Consider the following 15,088-nt stretch of genomic DNA (forward strand, 5'->3'; position numbering starts at 1 on the left):
CAGAGCTGAAGATGTGGGGTGTTTTGAGACACTGAATGAGTAGCGTTAAACAAGAACAGAGAAGTGAAGGGATTGGAATTGTCCTTCTCCATTTAACATGTAGCTCCTAGGTAGGGTTAATTGGGCAAAGGTGGGCTGCTTCATGAAAAAAATGGCATGTTCCCTTACATGTCAAATATTTTATAAGATTTCTGGAGAAAAGACACCTTTTAACGTAGTGCTGTTCTATAATAGCACTTGTGCAGGGAGTGTGGGACATGGGCTTATGTCAACAATCCATATTTTAACATACTACTGGATTTAAAATACATTGTGGAGTTTTTTTCCCCCACATGTGTGCTAGACAGATCATATATAAAGTTAGTATCAAGTTAATCTGGATGAAAGGTGTTTTCCATTATTTTTCCCATGGCAAGATTGAAGGCTCACATCCAGTATGTCCCATGGATAATGTTTTTGTGTTGCAACATTGGCTCTATAAATAAACGTGAAACTCTGCAGTAGCAAACATCACATTTATTTTTTTTGAAGTGCCTACAGCATGTCATTACAGATGGATTGATAGGCTTGATAACATTGAACTTTTGTCAGACCTAACGTGGCAGACTTGTTACGTGTCAAAAATTTTCTGTCATTTTTCTCACTATTCAAAAGGCAAAATATATTTGCAACCTTGAGTGACATTGAATATGGAAAGCAGACAGAAATTTATCATTTGACAGAATTGTTTTTGTTGGGTTTGTTTTACTTTTTTTTTTCTTTTTTCAGTGGCAAAGCTATAATCGGATTTTTAAATCCTGACTGCTCTGTTTTAGGAATATGGAACATCTGATTGTGGCTTGTAAAATCTCTACAAACCAGCCTTTTACAAATGTAAAACACATTCTTTATTACTTCACATTCAGATCATTTATTTTTGTGCTTCTTTGGACTGAGGCAACATCTGACCTTTATAATGGAGTTGCAGAAAACAACTTGGCAGGGTGCAGGCAGTGGAGAAGGTCTCGAACAGGAGACAGGACAGCGAAGGGTGAGGATGCTTAGAGAGAAAATTTTCGTAGCATTAAGGCTAAAACTGGTGAGATTAACACCTAGTGAGTGTATTCCTTAAAATGTGATTGCTCTCTAATAAAGCTGTATCAGAAAAGCTTTTTTTGGTGTCTTAAATTAAATGGTGGTTTATTTTATGATTATTAGCTGTAAAGCAGACACTTGTTTTAAAGACACATGGGGATGAAAAGTCAGGTGAGTATAATAGAAGAAGTGGTGGGTTTCTGGTGTAAAAAGCAGTAAAGAAATGCATGAAAACATTTCATCAAACGATGAAAATGAGTATTAAGGCAGAGACAAGGAAATCCTGGATGGAGCATTAAGAAGCCAGAGTTAGAAGAAGGAGAAAATAAGGTTCTCAGTCATACAGCAGCAGTACTTCAATAGCTGGACCACAGTATTTAATGATGAACAAGGAAGGAAAGTATTTGATTGCTAATAGGAACACTGCAGTCAAAGGAGAAACTTCCTATATATTAGTATGCAACAGCACTCTACACTTCCGAATGGATTATACCCTGGTGAAATCAAGAGGATAATGATTACCTCCTCAGCTGGAAAGGTCTTGTTCCAATATTTTGGTTCAAAATATAGACCCTAGTGTTAATAAATGGGGCTGTATATCCCAGACCACCTCACTCAGTCAATATTTCATGCCAGGAGGTCATGCGGCATTGTGGGCGCTAAAGAATGAAGCCGTTCTTCCCTTTATTTTGTTAAAAAAATAAATAAATACAAAGAGCAAGAAGATTTTACTCGTTTCCAATCCTGTTAGTATAAATAGAGCCGGGTTATTATGTGGCTCATTAGTGTTTATTACCACGAGGCACATCAAGATGTCTGTGATTTGGGGGAGTAAATCCCTTGGAAGGAGCGCGTTTGTCGATCTCCTGCGCGGTGCGGAGCGTGAGCCTCCTCTCCTCTCCTCTCCTCGCGGTGCTGGGAGGAACACATCCAAAATCTGTCGCTTGTCATATGTTCTCCCCATCTCTTGCCGAGGAGAAGCGAGCAGACGCACGTTCTTATTTTGGTACCGTTTGTTTTTTGCATTTTGGAGAGGAGAGGGGGAGTGTTTTTCTCGGAAAAAGTTTCTGTTTAAATTGTGCTGCCGTGAAATCGAGAAGAGCCTCGTTGGCTTCACGCGAGTTAGGGTTTGGTTTGTTGTGTAGCTCTCCAGATAACTGAATTTTATTTTATTTTTTTATAGTCTGATTGTTTTCCAGCATCGCTGAGGACAAAGAAATTATAATTTTGTTGATCATTGCATTGAATCTAAAGCCACAGAGAAATGAGATGGTTTTAGTCGATTTGTGCCTCTTCAGCTACACTTCAGTAAAAGTTGGTGTTTCATGATACACTTTTCTTTTAGCTTTTTAATAGTCTGAAACCCCCTCAAAAATTTCTTTTAACCTGTGGCTTTTAGCCAGGATCGGAAATGAGCCAGTCAAGTGATGCTCAAGCTCATCAAAGAATTAACAAACCTTGGTGAATCTAAGTCTTTGATATCGAAGGATTGCAGCTGAAAGGCTCTCACCTCTCTTGCATGAATGTGAAATTAGTTTTTAAAATTTTTCTTTACAAACTAATTAAATTTTTTTTAAAGCCTCATTTCTCCCTTGGGAGCAAGGAGTGCCACTAATATGAATTAACTGCCTGTGGTTTTTACAGTCATGGTGATGCTTATCTTCTCTTGCTTAAGTACCACATCCACTCACGGTGGGGCTCGAGGCTCTTAGGGGTGTTTTCAACTGCAATGATTTTGTGATAACTGCCTTTTAAATCCCTGTGGGGATGGTCACTCCACCACTTCCCTGGGCACCCTGTTCCAGTGCTGGGCAATTCTTTCAGTGAAGAAATGTTTTATGATACCCAATCTAAACCTCCCCTGGTTCAGCTTGGTGGAGTGGAGGTGCTCAGCGTCATAGCTGGGAGTCGCTGCTCCTGGGCTTCCTTCAGGGTCCTGAGCTGCTCATCTCAGGAATTTTCTTACTTTTTTACATCAGAATCAGACACAATTGTCCTCAAATCTTCAGATAGTGTGGTCAGGGCCCAATCTTTCCTGATTTCTCTGTGTTTTCTTCTGGCAGATGTCAACGAGTGCAGCACAGAGAACGGGGGTTGCCACGACCGCTGCTGTAACACCGTCGGCAGCTACCACTGCAAGTGTCCAGCTGGCCAGAAGCTGGGGGAAGATGGAAAATCCTGTGCAGGTAATGCTTTGTGCCATGTCTTTCTGCTGTTAAAGAATCAGCAGGCTTGGGAAGGAGAAGGAAACACTGGCTTTTATGTGGAGCCAGCTGAAGAGCGTGTGCTCGGAGTTGTCGAGAGTGCAGATCTTCTCATGTCTGGATTATGAAGATGTAACTGTAAGAACACTTCAAAGGGTTGGGGTTTTGTTTTATTTTGTTGAGAAAATGTTATCACTTAACCTGGATTGGCTGTGCCATGTTCTGATTATGGGATTTCCGTCATCAATTTAAAAACTTGAAGAAAATGTATGCGCTTGATAATATTTCATCTGTCTCTGAAGCAAAATGGTTCTTATCAGAAAATACACATACATTTTCACATTTCAGTCACAATTCCACAGCTAGAGATTAACTGAATAAAAAGGGATTTACAGCCACATGCTATGTAAACCCATTTGTCTTTTTCCTAAGGGAAATTTAAGTCTAGTTAGTGTATTATAGAGTAAAATTTGTTCTTAACAACATATGTTAGAACCATAATGAATTATGGCCAAACATTTTTAAGGTGCACTGGTAAACAGAGTGGCTGTAAACAAGCCCAGATGATGTGTTGACCTGCAGCCATTTGCTGACACAAAATGCATCTGAGGATGCTGCAGAAGGTGGAGGAGCTCAGGTGTTAGGGACCCAAGGTGTGCTGTACTGCTGGCCAGAGCAGCTCCTTCTTCCTGAGCTCTCCCCTGACTCAGGTGACAAGGCTGTGCTGCCACATGCTCTGCTCTGTGCCTGGATTGCACCTCCCCTGCATTTCATTGCTGCAGTAAATGCATCAAATTTACTGTAAATGCAAAAGTGATGTCATATTTTTATTTCAGGGTAGCTTTTCGTGAACTCTGTTATCATCTTTTCACAAGAAACTCTGTTCTCTGCCTTTTCCCATTGCACAGTATCTCACAAATTCCTTTCTTCCAGGATTTCATTTTACCATTGTCCAGCTCCTTTTTAAGGTTTGTACAAAGCACTGTATTTCTTGCCTGTGGTCATACGCTTTATCCTAACTTTATAATTTATTTGGCCACACTCCTTTTTTTGCTAAAAGATGATGGAATTATTTTCTATGGCAACATATCAGTTGAGACCCACGTTGACAGTGTAAATAAGCTGTAGATGGTTATTTTATTTTGATTGAAGTATTTCATTATGGTCCTCTGTGCTTTCATTTTGGCCTTTGGAGAGGTGAATCCAGGAAGATCACGGATAATTCAGATCCCTGCTACTTCACCCCAGCTTCTCTTATCTCTTTTGGGGACTGACTGGCAATATGCCCACGTGCCCACAGCACAGGTCTGCCTTTTGATGACTCCTTAATGCTTTCTGTGCATAAAAGTTGTCCAAACCCCAAGGTTTTTGAAAGCAGGAGTCCTACTCATCATAATCCTTAGCATGCAAGAGTCATTTTTCCTTTAGGATAGTTTTATTTTAATAAGTTAGTTAAATTCTTTCTGCACAAATCTATTCTTACAGTACACTTTAAATTCTAGCATTTGGACAGTCTTTAAAAACTCAAACAGAGCTTAAGGTATTTGATTTTTGTAGTATATTTTGCAGGGGAGTATTATTAGCTGTGTTGAAGCCATTTTTAAAAACCTTCAGACAAAAATGGAAACATACAATGAACTGGAGATGCTCAAGTCATAGAAGAAAGTGGTAGTGTCACTAAATGCACCTGAACTTTTGCAGAGGTGACAATGACAGTGAGCATTTGGCTGCACTGGCCTGCAAGGAGGCCAGTTTCAGCCAACTTCTGGCCATCAGGTGTTACAATATGGGGACTTGGTGAGGGAAAAGTGAGCTCCCAACCAAAACTCTGTGTGCTGCAGGAAGGTCATCCAGGACATGGCACTGAAATGGGATTTTATTGATGCCTCTGCATTGCTCAGAAGAGTCATTTTGCAGATGGGAGTAAAACAGCTCCTCGTTCAGGTTAACCAGTAGTGGTTTTGGAGGAATAAAGCTTATTGTTGTTCTGGGTTGTTCCATTCTTTCTGTCTTTATGGCATCATTGTGCTTTATGTTAGCCCTTAGTCTAAACTCAGGCGTTAAATAGATGTGCACTATTGTTCTGCTCCCATTATTTGTCTCATGGTTGGTTTTATTTCACCAGTGCCTGGAATGATCGATCAGTGTATGGGGTTTTTTTATAAGCCAGGGTACAAATAAGGTGCATTGTTAGAAAAGCAGCATGGAAGTAGCACAGATTTTATTCAGTGAGTCATTATTACTGGAAAGATTGATCGTGTTTTTCAGCAGCAAAATAGAGCATCCTTCTGACAAGAGGGAAAGATGTCAGGAAATAACTGTTGGGGTTTTTTAAATATTTTTTAGCCATTTGTAGCTGTTTAGTACTAAGGCAGGGAAAGTGGATAAAAATTCACTAACCAACAACGTACTGAAGTGCACTGCTGTTTTGATCAGTCGTTGCTGGGGGTTTGTGAGCAATATTTTTGGAGACCCAAAGGCCTAATTTCACAGCTTGAATGAGCTGAGGATGCTCAACATCTCCAGCTTCTAGGGTGTCAGAGATGCATGCAAGACACAAGGCTCCACGACTAGGCACAAGATAACAGCATAAAATAGGTGAGATAATCTTAAAATGGTTATTGCTGTCAGCTCTGATGAAATCTTCCCCTTCCTGAATGATTCTGTGGCTGGTTGGACCCACATGGGGAAGGGGATTGAGCAGCACAGCCTGGGACACCCTGTGCTGTGGGGTCTCTCCTCCTTGCAGGGGCTGTAGGGATCTTTCCTGGCTGTTTGGGGGTTCTTATGGCAGGATATGTCATGTATAGTTCTGTAGTTTGTAAAGTCTTACTTCCCTTTGGTGAGGGACACTCGTATCAAGAGGCAGAATGTGGTGAGGTGAAGGCATGTGCATCTCCACAGAAATGCCAGCCAGAGCAGTGACCTGATTAGCCTTTCAAAACTAATTATCTCCATGTTGTACTGCAGCTTTCACTCTCCAGCCTTCATGCTCAGAACTTCAGTTTGCTTCTCTGACAGAGAAATATTTTCTGGCAGCTCCTGGCGTAGGCATTACAGATTGTGACAGAAAGCTCCTGCTTCCCTCCCGCTCCTCGTGTGCCTGATGGAAATGAATGATGAGACAGGATTTGGCTTTAAATCACTGCACAAATAATGTGACAAATTAATATTTGACATTTACCAGTGTAGGACTGTCGGCCTGATGCTGTGCCCTGTGCATCCTGTGGTGCTCCTGGGGCAGCCTGGTCAGGGTGGGTTTGCTCAGAAAGGTGTAATGTGCTCTGAGGAAGGGAGAGGAGAGGGGTGTGTGTCCAATAGCTCCTTGATGCCACTGGCAGCCTGTGTCGGTGAGATTGGCTGTGAAATGCAGAGATATCCTCATTTCATATTTTATTCTAATGCGAAACAGTTCTACTCGAGCATCGCAAAATGCAGAAATGGTATTTCCTGAACATAAATACCATCTTAAATGGTATTTTAAATGGTAATTTTAAAGCTCAGTTGTTGGCACAAGTCCAGATCTGTAAGGGATGCTGAGGCTACAGCTACAAAAGCGTATTTTCACACATGAATAAGCTGCAGAACTCAAGTAGAAAAAGGTCATGACCCTATGTTAACCTTCTTTGGTAAACTGTCATTTCTTATTTATATTATTGTGCTCTCATCTGTCAAGGCAACTGAAGGAACTTAGAGACAAGCGAAGTCCTGTGATTAACTGCTGATGAAAAGAAGCTCCTGTTTTGTTGATTACAGTGATATTGCAATCTCTGCAGCCCCATCCCTGGGGTTCCAGTCAAACCTCGGTTCCTTGACCTCTGCCAGGGGGATTTTGGGAATAGAGCCAGAGTGTGACTGTGCAGGGCCACCCCTGGTTACCCCAGGAGTGGGAGAGTCACTGCTGGAGCCTGAGCCCAGGATGGATCAGAACTCTCTAACCACTGTTGCCTTGCAAGAGTTAATAGTGGGCTAAAAGAAATAGTGAGGGACATGTCTGAGAGCAAGGAGGTGTTTATTTGTATGGTGACAGCATTTATTAAGTCAGTAAGGTCTGAGATGCAACTTACTCTTGTCAAATTCTGGTTTTGTCAAAGACAACAAATGCTAAATCTGCATTTGGGCTGTTTTCCCTGCCCAACAAATCAATGTACAGGTGTCTGCCATGTCCTGTGATAAAACCTGAGGGACATAATACCAGGCCCCTGGAGGGTAATGAAAGGTGTTTTTAATGATATTTATTTGATTTTTATTAGAACAGGAGAAATTAGTCTCTTGGAAGGATTCAGGATGCTTTTGCATTATATTAACTCTGAGAGTTGCATTTAATTCAACACACAGTGTTGGCCATGCCATGGCACCAAGGTACTAATTTCCAGGAACACTTCAACAGAAGGAGAACAAGGAGAATATATTTTATAAAAATTAAAAAGTACCAGTTCTTATTCCAGGTGTAACAAGTACCAGACCAACTGAACTCAAATCTTACAGAAGTCAAGTGAAGGCACCCCTAGATGAGGTGAAGCCATGCAGCCCTCTTTGTCTTTCTCTATTTCAAGACCTTGTCTAGAGACAAGAAAATAAATCCAGTTGCAGGAATTATATCATAATTATCTAATAATTTGTAGCTGAATTACTCTGCCCACATAATGTCTACTTCATAGAATGAGGGGAACAGACAGCTCCACCTCATCACCTTAGCAAACCCTGGGTAAACCATCTTGATAACTAAGGTATTTCAGGGTATTGGAATTTTACAGCAATTCTAAAAAGAAGAGAAAAAGAACAGGCAAAAGATTAGTGAGAGGAAAGAAGATAAAACATAATTTCTGATTTTTCCAACCCTGTTGTTAGTTGCTCTCAGGTATCCTGGGACTCCAGCGTGGGTTTTTAGAGCTAAGTCAGGTAATTTGAAGTATTTAAGTTTCAAAGAATAAAAAACCTGCAGCAATCTTCCAGGGGATGAAGAATAAACATTTTTCTCCATTAGTTTGTACATCCAGAATACTGGTAAACGTGTGATATTTAAAGTGAATTCAGAAAGAAGCAGTATCTGGTTTTACAGTTAAATATTGTTTATTTATGATTGCTCCTACCTGTCAAATCACTATTTTTAGTCAAAAGTAAAAAGCATAATAACTGCTCTTGATTTCAGATCCCAGTTGTAATAAAAAAAAAAGAAGGGTTCCCCTACCTTGCTTATAAAGGGAACTATATTGACTGAGATTAAGGATTAATTGTGCATTATAAACACTATTTGGCATTGTGCACTCAGGCTTCTGTGGTTTTCTGGAGAATTGGATTTAGTGAGGAGAACTGTGTGATTTTGTGCATGGCTGTGGAGGAGCTCCATGCAGAAACTACTGGAGGTATTTGTAGCTACATTTGCAAACTTGATGGGGAATCTAATTTTACTTCTACTCCTAAGCTATTCTTTTGGAATTCTCAATTTTAAGCATTTTTCTCTGGCTCTTGCGAAGCACTGGTGGCTGGGGGTTGTTCTGTGACCTCCCTCCTGCTCTCCATGCCCTGTTGGATCCAGCTGGGATCAACATCTGCATGGAGCTGTTCCACTCTCCTAGGCAAACTGTGTCACATGTCTGCATGTGGCTGTTCCTGCTAGTCCTACACCAAAAATGTGCTCCAAATAAGCAGCAAAAATGACAACAGGTTCATAATGAAGGTAACACTGACTGCAGCTCATTGGACTTTTTAAATGAATTACCTGAGTGCTGATTGCTGGCAAACCCGAGCAGGCAGGAACCTGAGCAGAATTTCAGGGCTCATTCCAGGCTGGCAGTGGCTGTCAGCACAGCAAATGGCTTGGCATGGTCTGCTCAGTCCCCTTGCTTTAGTGAGCCTTCCCCAGCATAAAACACTCACCCTTCCAATCTCGGTGAAATACATCAAATACTAAACTCAGCAACTCCCAGCATTTCGTGTCGGACTGTCTCTCTGCAGTCAGGGAAAGACACATCTCTCAGGCCACCTGGTTCAGAACATTTCTGACGCTCTGATAATTGATTTATTGTTGAATTTTGATTGCCCTTGTTTAGTTTCTTCCCGATTCCTGCTTGGCTGTTGCTGAAGTCTCCCCACTCCTCCCTCACACGCCGAACAAAGGCGCTGGGAGCTGAACCACCCAGTTTCTCACATCTGCCATCCCTCGGGGTAGACAGGCTCACAGTTATGACAGCTCCCTCCAAAGTGAATATTGCCATTGAAGACTGAGCTCGTTTATCCTGGATACATGTTTTCATCGACTGGAGCTGAGAACAGGAAGAGTCAGTTTGCAGTCACTTTTTAAGGAGAAGTCTTATGCACACCAGTTGGGTGTCAAGGATATTATGCTAATCCAAGGCTCCAAAGCAACAGCTGAAGGAGTCCTACCTGTATTTGCAGCCCTTGACTCTTGGAGAAGACTGGGACCACTTACATTTCAAGGATTCAATGATTATTTCCAGATCATCTCGGTAAACCTCTTTTTTTTTTCCATGGAGCCTGTTTTTTAGTACCTAGATTCTTCTCTCTGAATGCTTAATTCAGCTGCAGCGTTTTAATAACAGCCTTTTGCATAAACAAACCGTGGAGCTGGCAGTTTAATTTTCAGGTTATGTCAGGATTACACAGGGTGAGGTGTAGTGCAGCTTGTCATACATTTCCTGCAGCTCAGCTTCTGCTGTGCTCCAAGGCAGCAGCGCCTGTTGAAAATCACGGTGTTGCTCATACCCCACGGAAAGCTGGCACATTCTCCTTTTTGCATCCCATTTCCCAGATGAATTATTGATCAGTGATCTGGAGGGGAAGGCTTGTTGCTGGGTGTCACAGGTAGCAGCAAGCACAGTCCCATCCCTGCAGCATCCACCAGCACTGTCCATATGGCGCTGCAGCTCCCCGAGCGTCACCGCTGATCACAGGCTGCTCATGGATCTCTTCCCAAGGCTTCCAGCCACCTTGTCTTCCTCCAGCTCCACCAGCTGGGAGGAAACACAGAGCAGGAACCAAAACTTGCTGTTGTCCTTGGAAAGGAGTGTTGGTGGGAAGTGTGGGGACAGTGACAGTCACTCCCTCCCTGTCACCTCCCCTTCCAGGTCCTGCAGTTGTGGGTTTGTCACAAAGTTGGGCGTGGGCAAAAAAAAACTGGTCTGGAAAGTTTTCTTTGTCCAAACCACTTGGTGCATAAAGCTGTATTGATCAGCTTTTGATAGTGAGAACATCTAAACTTCAAAAATACTATGGTATATGCCACATTACATAAATACATTACACTTAATGCTTTTAATTAATGCAGGAGCTGTGAGCAGTTAGATGAAAAGCATAATAAAACTATATGAAAAGACTGTTATTGTCCAGATGAAAGATAATATTTGGAAATAATGTGACAAAAAATGATAGACTGCAGTACAAATATGTTTTGAGATATTTCTGCAGCTCTGATTAGTTTATATTAGCTATTTTTTTTCATTTATGACTACCTCTGAAAGGCAGGTTATGGAGAATGTTAACATTCCAGTGGGCTGATTGACAATAATTAGTTTATTTTAAAGGAAAGGAAAGAAGTACAGTATTGTTGAAGCTGAGTAATGTGAATTAAAAGCCAGGTAATCTTTCCTGCAATTACAGAGATACAATGATTGCTGTTGTCAAAGAAAATCCACTCATACTTTTAAGAATCATTGTGTAGGAAGAGCTTTGCAAGCCTGAAATTGAAGCTCTGGTCATGGTCTCCAAAATTACACTTAGTAGTAATTTTATGCAGAAGCAAGACTTCTGAATACTTGAATTATACCTTGTTTGTAGCAAGGTATTTACTAGCAAATACAGGCATCTTATAAACAGCCCATGAGTCATCTTGGTGTTCATTTCAAGCACATCGAAAATGCAAATTGCAGCTGAATTATTCTTGTGTGGAGAGGCGAGGCTTAGAAAAACCTTAAATTCGTACTTTAAATGGAAATTATGAGAGGAAAAATGTGCACATTTGCCTTTCAGTGGAGGGTATTGTGCAGGGTGACTACAGCTTTTTCCATAGCTTTGCCTACAGGCTCCTAAACAAGGACTGATGGTGGATATGGAAAGAGCAGAGCTCCTGAGTGGTGTTTATGCTCCTCTTTGGGAGCATTTAATACTCTTCTTCACCAGGACAGCTAATAGAACTCTTTTTTTTTTTTTCTTTGTTTCTTTTTTTTTTTATTATTGAAATGCCTGTGGATTTTATGAGCCATCTGATACAACCCTAAAAAGCTTTAAAACAATTTGTGATAAAATCTAAGGCAAACAGAAATCCGTCAGCTTCTCTGTTCAAAGCCTTGGCCCAAAGGAAGCGATCCAGACGCGACTGTCAGCCAGATAGCAACTGCTGGGAGAGCTACACTGTGTTATTAAAAGATCAGTAGTTTGATCAACATCATATTGGATTACTCAAACTTCAATTACAGGAGTACCTGAGGGCTTTAGCTGGGATATATTAAAGACCAGCTTGAAGTAAACCTGCTGTTGTTGCACATGGGGGCTGTGAAAAGCCCACCTGAGAACTCTGTTAACAGTTCCTGTCCCAAAAGGGACTCGGTGTCAGCCCAGGAGTTCAAAAACAAGTAATAAAAATGGAGCAATCAACTGATTAATTTGATGTGGATTTTAATCTCAGGAAGAGGGGGGAAAAAGGAAGTAAAATAAATTCTTCCGTGCCTGGTGACATTATCCCTGCAAAGACAGGGTGAGAGAGTTGTGATGGTTCAGCCTGGAGAAGAGAAGTGTCTGGGGAGACCTCAGAGTCCCTTCCAATGCCGAAAGAGGCTCCAGGAGAGCTGGAGGAGAACTTTGGACAAACGTATGGAGTGATAATAGAGAGGGAAACGGCTTCAAACTGACAGAGGGCAGGTTTAGATCAGATACTGGGAAGAAATACTTCACAGTGAGGATTGTGAGCCCCTGGCACAGGTTGCCCAGAGAATTTGTGGCTGTCCTGTCCCTAGAAGTGTTCAAGGTGTCAGGTTGGACAGGGCTTGGAGCACCCTGGGATAGTGGAAGGTGTCCCTGCCATGGCAGGGGGATTAGAACTGATTGATCTTCAAGGTCCCTTCCGACCCAAACCACTCTGTAATTAATGGATTTAGCTCTGGAAACTGAGATGGACAGGTTTTGGATGTATTAATGTCACTTCTCTCTTCCTGTGTTTGAATCTCTGCAGAGTCCCATGTGATTTATGTCACAGAGGAAGCAGAGCAAGAAAACCTGTGTAAAATGCTATGTTTTGCTTGCTGGCAGTTCCTGCAGTGGATTGCCCTGGAGCTGGGATGTCTCCAGTGGGGATCAGTGCTTGTGGTGACACTGAGGAGGCACTGATGGCTGCAGAGCAATGCCAGGAGCCAGCTGAGACAGAGGGGAGGAGGTTGTGCTCTGGCCTCAGTTTCAGAGTGGCAGAGGTAGAGCTTGGTGGCTGAATGGTGTCTGTGCCCTCCCTGTTCTGGTCCTGCACAGCCTCCTCACAAATCTCATCCGTATTTCCAGCCAGCACAGCACATGTACTGTAAGCTGGAAACATCAGATTAGGAAGGTGTTTGCATGATTATAATTTCCTTGTGCACATTTTGCCTGCTGTGTGTGGAGAACACATCCCTCTGCATTCTGCTGTAGTGGAGATACAGAGCTCAGCAAGAGTGCATTAATATTGCTGCTAGCAAAATCCAGGTGTTCTCATCACATCAGGCATTCCTCCCTTTTTATTCCATAACTTCTTGCAAACTGCCGTTTCCTGCCGAGAGGAGATGCTGATGGCCCAACGTCTAAACCTCCTCAGTACAGCTCAGATCTCAGTCCACACGAGGAGTTCAGGCTGGATCATGCTGCCACTTATTAAGTGCATCTCCTTGTAGAGATCCTCTCCTCCTCTGCCACCTCCCCACCTCCCAGCAGGGCCCAGTTGGGTTGTGCTGAGGAGCTGTATTTAAAAATTGATAGACCCATAACAAATTTTCTCTCTGCTGTTCTGCCCCACATCAGAAAATCTTGCAGGAGTGTTGCAGTAGCTGCAGATACTGGTGATCTACAAGCCTTTCTCTGAAGCAGAAATTACATGAAATTTTGATTGTTGCATAGGCAAAACGTTCCCTTCCGGCTTCCCTGTTTACAGCTGGTATATTCACTGCTCTTCTGCTGGAAACATAAATGAAGCTGGCTTTTTTTCAGTATGTAAACGTTTTTTAGGAGCCTAAGTTACCCTTTTATCTGGTTTGTTGTTCTTCAGCCTGTGCTCCCTGGTTATTCTTGTGGTCATTCACTTATCCTGGCACAGTTCTCGCTGAGAGTTTGTGTCCATCTGTGTGGGTTTCCTATTGATGGGAGTTAGAGTCATCAGGGAGGTGCAGTTGCCAAAATATCTTAGTCTAACCCCACTGTGGAGCCTGGTAACCCAATCACTCTTCCTTTTTGTCTTTTCTTTGCTGAGGTGCTGTGTACTGCACTGAGATCCCAAAATGGATCGTTCTTTTTTTGTTTTAAATACTTACAGTGGAGAAAAGCGTGCAGAATGGCTTTGTGAAAAGAGGGAAAAATTTATTTCTTCACGGCTGTGTGAAAACATCACAGCGTTGTCTGAGGTCTGTCCGTGAAATTATCATGTTCCTTACTTTAATTCTATAGCCTGGTTTTCTTGCAAATTGTCTGGTTTCAATAATTGCTTAAAATGTGTGTGTGTGTATATATATATATAGATATATATGTTTCTCTATGTGTATATTTAATGAAGAATTCCTTGAAACTCTAATTAGGGCTGCTTGACTCCAAAGCAGTTTACATATCACAGGCTTACACAGCTATCAAACAGATGCTTCTCCTTTTTTTTTTCATTCAGCTGACATTTTCATTTTCTCTGCATATTTTGAGCACTGAGCAGTGATGTGTTTTGACTCCTGAGGCTACAGATGATATCAAAATGAGGATTAGAAATGAAGCTTTACCTGTCAATTAAGTTGTTAAGCTTGTCCTCCACAGTGTCTACACTTCGAAATGGCCTGTTTATTGAATTTGAAATACTTTTCATTCTTGACTTTGTTTAAATTGAATGGACAGTTCTAATTATAATCGTCAGGGTTTTCATCTGCAACATATGGTTTGCATTTAGAGTTGTGGATGAGGGGCTCTTGGATGTTTATTGAGCTAAACCACTGTTAAATATCTCGTGAGAGAGTGGCATGTCAGGCATTGAGAGTAAGCAGAAATGGGCAGTGCAAATATTGCCCAATTTTCTCTTTTCACATCGCTCCTGGGGGACAGCTGAGAAGTGAACTGTGGTGGAGACAACTCCAGGCATTGGTGAGGAACAAGTCACCACTTTCAATGTGCCAATCTTACCATGAAAGCAATATTTAAAAAAAAAAGAAAAAAGAAAAAGGAAAAAAGTCTTAGGGTGTCTTTGATATATTCCTCCCCCATCCTGAATTCAAATTCAATTAATTCAAATTACCAGGATCTTTGCCAGGCCAAAGTCATTCTCTCCAATCACCTGAGTCCCCCACTAACAGGGTTGCAGAATGGTAATTCATTTATCTCTTTATTTTCCACTAAGGCCAGTGACAGACCAGGGAATGAAATCCAGGTCTTTTAGCCTTGATGGGGTGGATTGTCCCTTTCAGTGCTCGTAGAAGTCTTCTCCCCAAAAGCAGGTTGTGGGGCAGATCCTGCTATTCCTGCTCCATGGATCTGTCAAAAATGCCATACCTTGGAGATGTCTCTGTCCTTTTCCCTGGAAAACAGGCATCAGGAGATGCATCTCCTTTCAGATCTGGACATAAATATTCATTACTAACACATGG

At 41.8% G+C, this 15,088-nt stretch overlaps 1 protein-coding gene across 1 annotated transcript in view; it reads left to right on the forward strand.

The window, feature by feature from the left end:
• LOC146433077 (uncharacterized) overlaps window positions 1-15,088 on the forward strand; it is a 181,452-nt gene that overhangs the window by 93,292 nt on the left and 73,072 nt on the right. Inside the window, exon 5 of the mRNA XM_085068977.1 lies at window positions 3,138-3,260. Coding sequence (XP_084925103.1) covers window positions 3,138-3,260 — 123 coding nt within the window. The remainder of the gene's footprint in view (window positions 1-3,137; window positions 3,261-15,088) is intronic.

This window comes from Lichenostomus cassidix, chromosome 9, assembly GCF_008360975.1.
Source record: "Lichenostomus cassidix isolate B80296 chromosome 9, HeHo_3.0, whole genome shotgun sequence".
NCBI lineage: Eukaryota > Metazoa > Chordata > Aves > Passeriformes > Meliphagidae > Lichenostomus > Lichenostomus cassidix.